Raw genomic sequence first — 12,668 nt, 5'->3', positions numbered from 1 at the left:
GCTAACATTTTTCTTATAACTGCATTAACTTGAATCCTTGAGATCTTGTAGATTCTTTTTATTTTGTTTTTCTTTGATTTTATTTGTAAGATACAAGATCTCTTGGTGTAGTTATAGAGCTACTAACATTATTGGTTACACTTCAATGTTAGATCTATCTTTACATTTCAACGAAACTATTGTTTTCGTTGTTTATCTTTTTTATTCATTTACTATTGATTAACAACATTTACATTTCAGCGGTTAGATTTATTTCGGTAGCAATTGATAATTACTTGAATCTCAAGTTGATTGTAGGCTTAATAGCTAGTTTCAGCTATATTTGTGTAGTAGACCCTCTTCTTTGCTACAGTTTGTGCTTAGACACACTTCACTAGGTATAGGTTCTATTTACATTTGTGTTGATTTACTTTTAACTACTCCTTTGCATTTCTATAGTTATTTTCATTGTTATTATTCTATCATTAATTATAGGACCACTGACTAGATAACAAGCTATAGTTCTTAATTGCTTAATTTATTTATGAGTTACTGTCAACTTGTTAGAAGTCTTTGTTATTATTGTTCTTAATTATTCCATGCTAACCCCTCCAACTCCTATTACTTTTTTTATTCGTTATTATTAGTGAAGATTACCAATTCAATAGTTAAGTTAACCAAAGAGCTACATCATCTTGATTAACCGTTGAACTAGCCTAACCTAATTTAAAACGATGGTTTTCAAAATCGGACTGGATCGGACAGTCGGACTGGAAAAACCAGAAATCGGTCAGGTGATCGGTTCCGTTTTCCTCAAAAATTGGATTTTCCTTTAAAATTGTTGATTTTGGTCAGCGAACCACTGAACTGGGCGGTTAACCGTTCGAACGGTTTTGACATTTTTTTTGTTTTTTTTTTAATTTTTATTTATTTTTGTCAGAACGAGCCAAACGAACAGTTCGAATGATCGGACCGTTCGACCCGGTAACCGGACCCCTGATTGGTTCGTCCTCTGGGCCGGTTTTAAAAACTATGCTTAAAACTTCCATTGCATATTGATTGCTAAAAATGGCTTAGGTTTAGTTTGAGGGAAAGGTTTTTGAGCTTCACTTGGAGTTTAGATTTGAATTCAAGATATTTGTGTTTTTAAGCTTTACCCAATTCACCCCTTTTGGATAAGGCCGTTATTGGTCCCAGTAACAAGACACTATGGAGGCAAAATGGAAACATTTTCCATACTTTTATATTGTCAATCATGGGAGATATTCCCGATGTATGACTATAGTGTCTTGTGGGCAGTGTAGTAGTAGATCTGAAGTGGAGTATATAAACCAAAGAAATGTCTTATTTGAAATTCCAATGCTTTTGCTTTTGTCAATTGAAGCCAGCCAACATATTAAACATGAGGTAAAAGAGCATGGGTACCAAGATACATGAAGAAATCAATACTGACATAAAGAGAGTAAAACCTCTTGACATACAAAAGACCCACGACGATATATTGGATTATGACTTCAAAAGAGCTGTGTAAATAGTTTTGTTTACTCCACAAGAGTGCTAGTAGTAGTAACCAATCTAAAAAGCACAAACCTTATTGACTTATTAAGGCTTATCAATTCAAATAGTTATAACTCAACCAAGTAGAATTTGGCTGTTTTATTTTTAGATTTAGGCAAAAAGGGAGCTCTAAATGGGTCATATCCATTTTATGGCTACACCAAAACAGCTTGAAGACATTATTGATATTGAGCTAAACTTAAATTGAACATGTTAGGTTTTTTGCTTCCTAGCTTATTGGGCTAGCATTTCATGGATTAAATGTAGAAAATTAGACGAGACATGTGCAATTAAAAGTTGCCATGTTTGATGGGTTGCAAACAAAATCATGCACACCTGGCTGGGTGGGGATCCACATCTTATTCCAATGGAACATTGGCATGTTCAGTTGTGATAGGTTATATTGGTGTGCGTGATTCTATCTTGAACCATTTAGCCAATCAATCCAAGTAATTAGATTCTATTTCCTTATAAGAAGGAAGCAACATGGGTTGTACTTGAGTTTAAATAGTCTCATGTTTGAGTTTTTAGTATCTGTAAAAATTGTAAAAAGAAAATAGAAAATTTTGAAGGGATTGGGAAATAAAAAGAGGAAGAAAGCCACTCAAAATCATGGTTTTAAAAAATGATGCGGAAATGAAACCGTTTTGGCTACTGGTTTTCAAGTCGACAGTTCGACCATCTGGTTCGAACGGACGATACGTTCTAACAGAAAAATAAAATAAAAAATGGTCAAAAACTGTTGAATGGATCAACGGATCAACGGTTCAACCGCCAGGTCAATAAATTGTTGATTGATTCAACGGTTTTTGGCCAAGGACCGGATTTGAGGTAAAATAGAACTGATTGCCTGGACGGTTCCCAGTCCGGATGGTCTGACCGTTCGGGTCAATGGCACTTCGAAAATCATGCTCAAAATACTTCCATATAGGCAAATATCATATACAAAGACATATATTTGAATACAAGATATTTGTATCCACGAAAGTCTGATGAATTATCCATATACATCACTTTTTTTTTTTTAAATTCAACCATGATGTATTTACTAATATCGCCTGCACGTTATATCTTGTAAAATTTTCAAAATTATACCTTATTTTATTTTATTTTTACTTTTTAAATTGCGTAATCTCAATTCTAATAAGAACATGAGGTATCGCGCCCAGTCCATGGGATCAGCACATGTATTTGCCCATGAGAGAAACAGAGAGAGAGAGGCCCAAAAGAAAGCCCATCATTCTCTCAACATCCATGACACGGACAAAAGAAACTTCTAACAACCGCAGGATGCGCGTTACGCATACTCAAAAAATTTGCCCGTTCCTTATTATATCCATCTAACGTTATCAGCTTCTTTGCCATGGATTAACTTCTCCTCCCTCCTTCCATCTCTCCCGCTCTCTATTGGTCGGTTGTTTTTCAGCCTCTCTGGACCATGGAGGGTTTAATCACGAGTTTTGCAGCTCGATTCCCAACATGTTCGAAACAGTATTCAACTTCATATGGTTTTTGCAGCAGGACGAGAAAACCGTTTGTAACTCAGCCTTCGCCGAACTTCAGAGCTCTCCGAGTCGTTTGTATGGCGGTAAGTTATGTTTATAGTCTCGGATTCATAGAATTTGAGCAACATATTCAGTAGAGAGCTTATCAGACTGAGACTATCAACTTTCCTTGACTTTCAGTTCTGGATTACCAAATACTTTTCTTCTTTTGGTTTTTAATTGTTTTTGGTTAAATTGCAGGAACCCTATCTGATAACGAAGCTAGACTCCGCCGAGAAGACATGGAAAGAATTGTCGGTACGAATTTATTGAGAGGACTTGGTTTCTTGTTTGCACATAAATTTCCTTTTATAACCCACCGCACCCTTGCTGTTCACGTAAAGTTTCAAAAGAACGTACCTTTCAGAAAAGGAAAGGTTTTCCTCGACTCGATTAATTTTCAGCAACTTTGGTGCCATTATATTCGTAATCACTATCCCTTAGTTAAAGAGTTTTGCTTGTTTAGAGCATGAGCTACTTAGAACTTCTCAGTAGTTGACTTGGTTAGATGGAAGGGAGTGGCAGCACATTCTTCTACGTTGAAGTCCACCTATCACTAGCAACGGGTTCCCCCTAGCAGCAACAGGGTAAAGCTAAAGTTTGATGACAGCTCACTCTGTAATCCCGGCCCCTCAGGAATTGGGGGAGTATTTAGGGACGTAAGTGGATCTATTGTAGTGCATTTTTCGGTGCCCCATTGGGCATGGAGACTCCCTAACAGCAGAATTAGCCGCGTTATTGCAAGGGTTGAGGCTAGCTAAGCAGTTAAACATAAGGCAGGTTGAGGTTGAAGGAGATTCTTTTCTAGTGGTGGATTAGTTAAAAAACAACAGTCAGGTAGGTAGGTGTGCAAACACAAAACTGAGAGAAATCAGAAAGCTTGCATTATAAAGTTGGGGCTTCTTTCAAGTGGGTTAGAAGGTTAGCAAATAGTTTGGCTGATGCTTTGGCCAAACAAGTGGTTTCTAGGGATCATTTTTATTGGGTGTTTTTGAATGATAATGGAGGGTTGGCCTAGCTCTATGGAGCTGTTGGTTGTAATCCATTATTAAGCTTTTATTTTAATAAAATATTGTTTTTGATAAAAACGAACGTCTTAGAACAATGTCTGCATTTCAATACTAGAGTCGAGGTATTCAGAGACATTTTAGATGTGGACTTTTACTGGTCCATTTCTTAATCCGTATTATAATTCAGGGGATGCTCCTTATATCCCGTGATTGGAGCTTGGCCTAATCTAAGAGGTCACAGTTCTGTTTAATAACGTAATTGTATCAGAGATCAACAGCAGCATAGCTATAATTTCTTTGGGGCAATAATTGTAATTTTCTTATCTACTTAGGGCATTATTTGTGAAGCATCAATATCCAAGGCATTACCGGGTGATAAACTATCCAGTAATTGAAAATTCAGTTCACTGGAAAGTGCTTGTCCTATTGAGTGCATGTCATACATTGACAACCTATATATGATCAGATTTCACATTCAAGTTTCTCATTTGGTAAAGGATCCATATGCAACGCTTTATGGGTAGTAGGTGCATGAATCATGGTTTTCTGGTTTGTTAGATTTCTCGCCTGCACCTCCAATTTCTTTTACATGAGACAGGAATCCAAAATTTGATTGTTGCAGGTCAAATTGGCAGATCCTGATGTTGTCTCAAATCCCAGTGAATACCAAAAGCTTGCACAATCTATGGCAGAACTTGGTGAAGTAATAGAGATTGGATGTGATTCATTTCCTGGTTTATTTTCCTATTTTTGGAAATTTGCTGCTTCTCGTTTCTGATATCTGTTAAGCTTCTCTTGCCATTTCCTCTGTTAGATTTATTTATCTTGTTCTTTGATGTAGTAGGTTGTGTCAACCTATAGGAAATTCAAGGATTGTGAAAAGCAATTAGAAGAAGCAAAAGGTTGCCAAAGTGCCTTTTACTTTCCACTTAAAATCATTTACTAAGAATTCTAAAAAATTTGCAATCAACTAACCACCATCAATTTTCTTTTATTACTTTCTCCTTGACAGCTTTATCAGATGAGGATGGTACTGATGAAGAAATGGCAGAAATGATAGCTTTAGAAATTGAAACTTTATCTGACGAACTTAAGGAGCTCGAGGAGAAACTGAAGGTATTTTCCTCCTCTATGTGTGTGTGCATTCCTCACAGCATTCATCTGTTATACTCTGAAATGTTTCCTTTCTAAGGACCTGTAAGTTTGCAGAAAACTTATATGAGTTAAGTAATTATGGTGTCATTATAGATGTAAGTTATCTATACAAGAAGGTCAATATCTTGTAAATCCAATTTGTTTCAGTGGTTATGGCCATTTTAGTAACAACTTGTGAAAGGATTATAGAAGTTTCTATTTTTGGATCTATGCTGGACTGGAGTTGTCTTTTGTTTCTTTAGTTTTATAGGATTAGTAATGGTTATATAGAGTTGGTTTAATTACTAATGATTATATAGGTTGGTTTAGGAGTTAGGATCCATATTTCAGTACTTTTATGGGTTTTTATTAGTTCCAAAGCAATTAGAAGTTGTTTCTGGTCAATTTCCTAGTTTAAATTGGAGTTTGAAGGGAAGGGAGATCTATCATATGAATGACCGAACCTTGTAGGGTGGTTGGGCTAAATTTCAAAAATTTCTTTCTCCCTTCCAGGAATCATATTCCTAGTTTTAGAAAAACTGCATTTTTCAATGATCATTCTTGAAACAAAATAGACCAAATCTAAACCAAGATTAGGGAGAGGTATACCTGATACGGAATCCACGCAAAAGCTCCTTCCAATGTAGGTGTTCACACCCAAAGAGGTTACCAAATTCTTCCTCCACTGAAGATGACACAACTTAGGGTGAGGAGGAATCAGCAAGGGGTTCTTCAACAAGAACCTCAAATTCTTCAACAAGAATTGAACAGGGTTGTGAGCACAGCTTCAATATTGTTTCTTCTACCAAGAAACAATATCAAAATCCAATCTTGATTACTCCAAGAGGTAGAGATCGAACATGGTAGGGTGGCAAGAGCAGAGGGAGAGAGAACTAAATGTAGAAAACAACGGAACTGTATAACCCTTTTCCAGTTCGCCCTCCTCCTTTTATATAACCCTTAAAGAGTCGACCTCCTAATCTGATTAGGAGTTTCTTGATCCAAATCTTTATTTGGATCTGAACTCTTTAAGTGATAAGGTTTATCCCTTATCTTATCTGCAAATCAGGATTAGCTTCTCCTAATCAAATTAGAAGTTTTCTAATCCAAATCTCTATTCGGATCTAGACTTTTTAAGTGGATAAGAGTTGTCCTCCTATCATTTTCTACTGATCCATACCTAGATTCGCCCCCTATTTAATTAATCATATTAAGCCCAATTCGAATTGGGCTTTAGGCCCATTAAGCTTTCATGCTCATTTCCCTTTAAGTGTCGGCTAACTTGGTTCTCTTTGTATGGCGTGGGACCCTATCATTGATCTCCACATAAGCCACATGGGTTCAGCCCAACCTTTGTTACAAGGCCTTGCCGAATTCACTGCTGAATACAGTGAACCCCTGAGTCCATTAGTATGGGTTCTTAATGGGCCCAACATTTATACTAAATAGTCATTGGGTCCAGCCATCTTATGAAGGCCCAAGGACTATGGGCAGATGTGAGATTAGCCCATCAGGTTTATTATCTCTAAATGGTCTTACACTTAATCTCTTAGCCCATAATGATCAAACACTGCTCGACAAGAGATGACCTCTCCCTCGGATGCAAGGTATAGTGTTGCACTCTCTGCTCATATGGATCCCGGGAATTAAAAGCTTTTTGCAAACGTTTTGTGAAACCATAATATATACGTATATCTCTATATAAATATATTTTGCAAAACAAATTTCAACTAGTTTGAAATCAACTACCGACAATTTAGGTTTCCATAAGAGAGAGTGCATTCCCCGATCATTCACTTTGTCCGACAAAGGGACTGATCCTATCACTATGATCACCCACTCAGGTGAAGTCTTAGACTGTTCCAACATACCCAGGTTTTGACCTCCGCTTCTCACTGGTTGACATATCAAAGACAGCCCAATATGACACCTAATGCAGTACCATAATCGAGTCTAGGGTCAGGTGTAACATTCTAGTTTTGCCCATCTGTCTCCAAAGTCCAGGGCAATACTAGAATTTGGTCCGGTTCAGGATTTCAAGAAAACCCACATTGCATGTGCCTCAGGTCTCACCCTGGTAGCTGAGACAAGCCACCCCAGCCCACTTGGCAGCACATCGGTGTCAGCATTGGCAGGATAGAACCTCCCCAGGTCTATACAACGATTGTGAAGATTCTAAACTAACACGAGTCTCATAAGTGTCCAATTTAAGGTATTACATAGAAACACACCATAATAACATGAATCAATTATGCACTTTATTCATTTACAATAAATGTCAATAAGTACATCAATCTGATTGGAGCTAAGGGCATACCCTGTTTAATAAAGTTTATGAAGGGAGATCTAGACCCTTATGCTAGGTCTCTTCCTCCCTCCCTCCCTCCCTCCCTCTCTCTCTTTCTCTCTCTCTCTCTCTCTCTCTCTCTCTCTCTCCCCTCCCTCACATATTTCTTGCTCAATGATCTAAACCTTTTTGCTGTCTATTATGACAACAAAAGGTGTTATTCTTTCTAATTTCCTATTGGTTCTTTGGTGGATAGCAAGCTTTCTATTTGTTTATCCATCTCTATTCTTCATCAATTTTTTGGTGGAATCTCTGTTCTTCATTATCAGTCACCAAACTTACCTTCCATTGCTCTGCAAATGTCTAGTATCAGATCCAAAAGTTGTAGGACATCCTAAATGTCTACTATCAAACTGTCTATTTGAAGCTGAGGTTTCTATTTTTAGTTTTTTCCTGATCTCCTGCTCATGATTTTGCAATTTTACTGATAGGTACTGTTGCTTCCTAGTGATCCTCTTGATGCACGAAATATATTGCTTGAAGGTATGCTTTACATTTGTGCTATAGTATCAACTAAATTTATTACTACTTTGTCATCAATTACAAATTGATCCTGGGATACCCATTTTTGCACAAGATTATTATCTCACAGCTTTAATTTTCTACTTAGTAACTGATGCAATAAAACAATCTTGTTTTTTTTTTTTCTCACATTTCTCAGATATATTTTGTAATTTCCTTTGAATGCAGTAAAAAAGGTGATAACTGGTTATCTTTCTTTGTCTCTGAATGCTTCTTTACTCTGTTCTGTGTTATGCAACGAATTAGTTGTCACCTATAAATATGAGATGTTACCTTGTTCTTAGGTCCAATTGATATGCTTTGTTTGAATAAATACAGTGAATAGTATATTTTACATTAGTTAAAAACAATAGAACGTAAATAATTTCTTTGTTTCTTTACCTTTTCTTATTAGGATGATCTACTGGTACAATCAAATTTTAGGTATAGGATATTTTACTAAAAATTGAAGGCTAGAAGGGACTTCAGGAGAAAAGTGGAACCTGCTAAACTCAAAATCAGGGGCAAGGGGGGAAAATAGACTAAATTTGGTATTTATTGGACAATGTTCTACTAAAATACTTCCACTCCTCTTTTGCAGTGAGGGCAGGTACTGGTGGTGATGAAGCTGGACTATGGGCTGGTGATCTTGTAGGTACATATTACTTTTGTGCTGCTAATCATGGTTTTCAGAAATGTCATGTAAATCTTTGATATGTGTGGATGGACATTTTTATTTTAAACTTACAACACAATAATGGCAATAAGGTCTGCTGTTGAACTTATTTGGGTGTGCCTGATGCTTTGGAAGGTTGATAGTACAAAGATGGGACTAACACTTTAAAGTATATGCTATCCATGGTTCCTTGTTGTGCCATGATGATCAGGCCCAAAATTTTACTTGTCACAATCTTTTTTTTTATGAATAATAATAAATTTATTGATTCAGAAGCAGATTTAGAGTGAGTTCATACATCACCCCAGCGAGAGGCGCGAGCTGCAGCCCCTCCTTGAATCTTACAAGTAAACTAGGAAAGAAAAACAAGAATCACAACTGAGCCCAAAATAATTCTTCCCTATTTACCCCTTGCTTAGCTAACGTATCTGACAAAGTATTTGCTGATCTCTCCACCCACTGTACAGTGACTAACATAATCCTTGTCAACCAATTAAATTTCTTCATTTCATTCTTGTATCGCCACATAGCCTCTTCAGAATTTTTCAACCAACCCACCACCACTTTGGAGTCTCCCTCGATTATTAGTTGTTGTACCCCTAGCTAGTTTGCAAATTGCACCCTTTGTACAACAACTAAAAGTTCTGCCCTGATGGAGTTCCCAAATCCCAAGGGACCTGAGTAAAGCAACAAAATCTCTCCCTTCGCATTTCTCAAAGCACCCCCCATTCCGGATAAACCTGGATTACCCATGCTACTTCCATCAAAGTTCAACTTTAGTGAGCCTTCGGATGGAGGAGACCAGCTTGTAATTGATTTGTCCTTAGAGATGAACACCTTGCTACTACTGACCAATTTCTCCAAAGGTCACTAAAGGAGAATTGATGAAAGATTTCCAAGGTCTTCAGCCAATGTATTGCCCTATTTAACACAGTCTTTCAAATCCTAGCTGCTCCTTTTCTTTTCTTGAAAGATTCTAAGATTTCTTTCTTCCCAAAGAGTCCAAATCAAAACAGCACGAGCACATCTTCACATAATTCTCCCTATTTTTGTAGGCCAATAAAAGGTAGAATGGTTGAAGAGCATGTGAAATTCTGCTGGTAGACTCCACCTACCCCCAAACAACGAAAGTAGCCAAGCCCAAAGGTCTGCAGAAAAGGGACAAGATATTAATAGATGGTAACAATCCTCACCGTGAGCTCTACAGAAGATACACCAATTAGGAGAGATACAAAGGAAATGTCTTCTCTTTTGTAGGTTATCTAAAGTGTTTACTTTCCCATGGAATACTTCCCAACAAAATGCCATAATTTTTGGGGGAACTGGCCTACACCAAATTTCTTTTGACGGAAAGGGTTGGTGAGTAGAAAGTTGAGAGATGGACTTGAAGAAAGAAGCACAAGTGATAATTCCATTTGGTCTAGGAGTCCAAACCTTCTTATCTGGCTTGGAGGGATCCAAATAAACTTGATTAAGACAACCAAGCAAAGTAAAAAGAGAATCAATTTCATCATCCCTAAGACCTCTACGAAACCCAAAATCCCAAGTAGGATCTAAGGGTGTTCCCAAAGGTGAGACAAATTTTGAGACCACATTTTTTTTGTACAAAGAAATAGAAAATAGCGAAAGGAACAAATCCTTTAACGATGTGTCTCCTACCCAAATATCCTCCTAAAAAAGGACAGAGTTGCCAGAACAAACTTCATACCTGATAAAATTGAGGAGTTGCCAAAACAAACTTCATACCTGATAAAAAAGGACAGAGTTGCCAGAACAAACTTCCAAGGTGCTGCTAGGTTAGTTTGCCTCGATACACCAGCATCCCGTCCATTCTCTGACCTCCCATGAATGCTTCCCACCACCTCATGCCACAATCTCTCTCTTTCCAAAGGCCATCGCCATAACCATTTCCCTAACAGAGTTTGATTTTTTCTAGTTACCCTCCCAAGTCCCAAACCCCCTCTTCTTTACTTCTGCACACAATTTCCCAATTAACCAAGTGATCATTTTTTTCTTGTCCCGGCTCCCGTAAGAAATCTCTCATCAACTTCTCCATTTCCTAGCTTCCCTAACTGGTATCCTAAAAACAGACAAATAATAGGTAGGTAAGTTAGCCAAGGTAGCTCTTATTAGGGTAATTCTCCCTCCTAAAGAGATATAATTCCTCTTCCATGAGGCTAATCTCTTCTCAAACTTTTCTATCACTGGGGTCCAAAATCTACTCTCCCTAGGATTTGCCCCTAAAGGAAGCCCTAAATATGACTTAGGCCAAGCAGAAGTGGAACACTCAAGACACTCCACAATAGCCTCGACCTCCCCTACCTCCAAATTTATACCCACTATGCAGCTCTTTTCCAGATTTATTCTCAAATTAGAGATGCTTTCAAAACCTTTTATTAGCTCCTTTAGGTTTGCTACCTTTTTCGCTAAGACCTCCTTCACAAAAGATCATTAGGTCATTTGCAAACTGAAGATGGGTGATGAGAACTTGGTGTCTTTTACTTGTCACAATCTTAAGCCCCACAAAATAAGGTTCCCTCCTCCTGATGTAGGATTGGTTGCTTTAGAACCAAATTGTTGTAGGACCAACAGATTTGATACTGCTTGAAGTAGGATGATGAATCAAGGATGGATTCAAAAGGATTTGAATGGGTTTAGGGGTGATTTGAAGACCAAAAGGAGAGTGTGCTTAGGCTAGGAAAGGTCTCAGGCCTTAGATGCAAAAATTGCAGTTTTGTAAGATGGTGAAGAACTTCTGTAGGTATGTACTCCTTCAGACCCTCAGAACACAACAAACACTGGATTGATACCACATGGACGCCTGCGATCAACCCGTAGTTAACTTTCCCTTTGCAATGAACCCACGATGCATCGCAGGCCTGCGATGAACCCACAACGCGCATCGTAGGACCACGATAAACCCACGGTTCATCGCACACTCTTGACGAGCCCATTCACAGCTCGAACCAAGGCAAACCTGGGCTGGACCTGCGATGAGGTTCGCATGCACCGGGCCTTGCGATAAACCCTCAATCACTACAGTACCTTGGTCCGCTAAGGAACCGTGTCCACATGCCACCCACGCGCGCGATGTCATGGAGACGAACGTGGCAAGGAGCCACGTAAGTTTAACAAGACGTCGTCTGCCAGACGGTGACGTCACTAGCACCACGTCAATTAAGTAAGGCACGCAAGAGGTAGTAGCACACGTGAGTTATGAGGATCCCCAAGTGAAAGGAAAGTCAATCCTCGGAGGATCCCCATAGGGACACATGGCGAAACCCCAACAGAGCCCTTAATGATTTGATAATGAATCCAATATTCACTTTCCTAGTAGAAGACAAACGCCTTTAGTTCCTTCTTTTTAGGATCTCGGGATCTTCCCCATAAACAGAGATCCTTTTCATAATGAAACTCATTCATCCAACCATTGATTAACCCTATCACTGGACTCCCTGCTTAGTCGTCTCTTCACCCTCCTTGCCTTAACCTTCTGTTTGACTCCTCGTCCCCGGTCTTCCTCTGTCTTTCAAGGAGACCATCTTCCCTAGCCTAACCACCACCTTACTTACAACTTCAAAATAAGTAAAATAAATCAATGATAGAAAAATTTCATTGAAATTTTGTAGGTAGTAGAATAGACAATTGTAGAGGGAGATCAAGTTTGGGAAGGTTTGATGTTTGTCTTGCACAAAGAACAAAAAATATGTTTTATGAAGAAAACCTAAAATCAATGGGATCCGGGGTTCTAGGTGGAATTTTGAAATTAGACCTATAGGGATGAAAGGTTTTAAGGATCTATGGAAGTACAATACTCAATATGGGAAAAATCAAAGATAGTTTGGCACAAAAAGACATGCATGGTTGGAATGGAAAAAATTTGGGCTTTTAATTAAAAATAAAGGAAAAATTACCTAGAT

At 38.2% G+C, this 12,668-nt stretch overlaps 1 protein-coding gene across 1 annotated transcript in view; it reads left to right on the top strand.

Annotated features, from left to right (window-relative positions):
* Nucleotides 1-2,792: 2,792 nt before the first annotated feature.
* The window catches only part of APG3 (Peptide chain release factor 1), a 31,364-nt gene continuing 21,488 nt past the window's right edge, over nt 2,793-12,668 (top strand). The window contains exons 1-7 of the mRNA XM_088977609.1: nt 2,793-3,124; nt 3,282-3,338; nt 4,713-4,793; nt 4,935-4,992; nt 5,103-5,206; nt 8,003-8,054; nt 8,674-8,723. Of these exons, the coding sequence (XP_088833735.1) occupies nt 2,975-3,124; nt 3,282-3,338; nt 4,713-4,793; nt 4,935-4,992; nt 5,103-5,206; nt 8,003-8,054; nt 8,674-8,723 (552 nt within the window). The 5' untranslated portion in view covers nt 2,793-2,974. The remainder of the gene's footprint in view (nt 3,125-3,281; nt 3,339-4,712; nt 4,794-4,934; nt 4,993-5,102; nt 5,207-8,002; nt 8,055-8,673; nt 8,724-12,668) is intronic.

The sequence above is a fragment of the Nelumbo lutea genome, chromosome 3 (genome assembly GCF_056320005.1).
Source record: "Nelumbo lutea isolate HS-2025 chromosome 3, American lotus-T2T, whole genome shotgun sequence".
Taxonomy (NCBI): domain Eukaryota; kingdom Viridiplantae; phylum Streptophyta; class Magnoliopsida; order Proteales; family Nelumbonaceae; genus Nelumbo; species Nelumbo lutea.
This window is presented reverse-complemented; position numbering and strand designations above follow the sequence as displayed.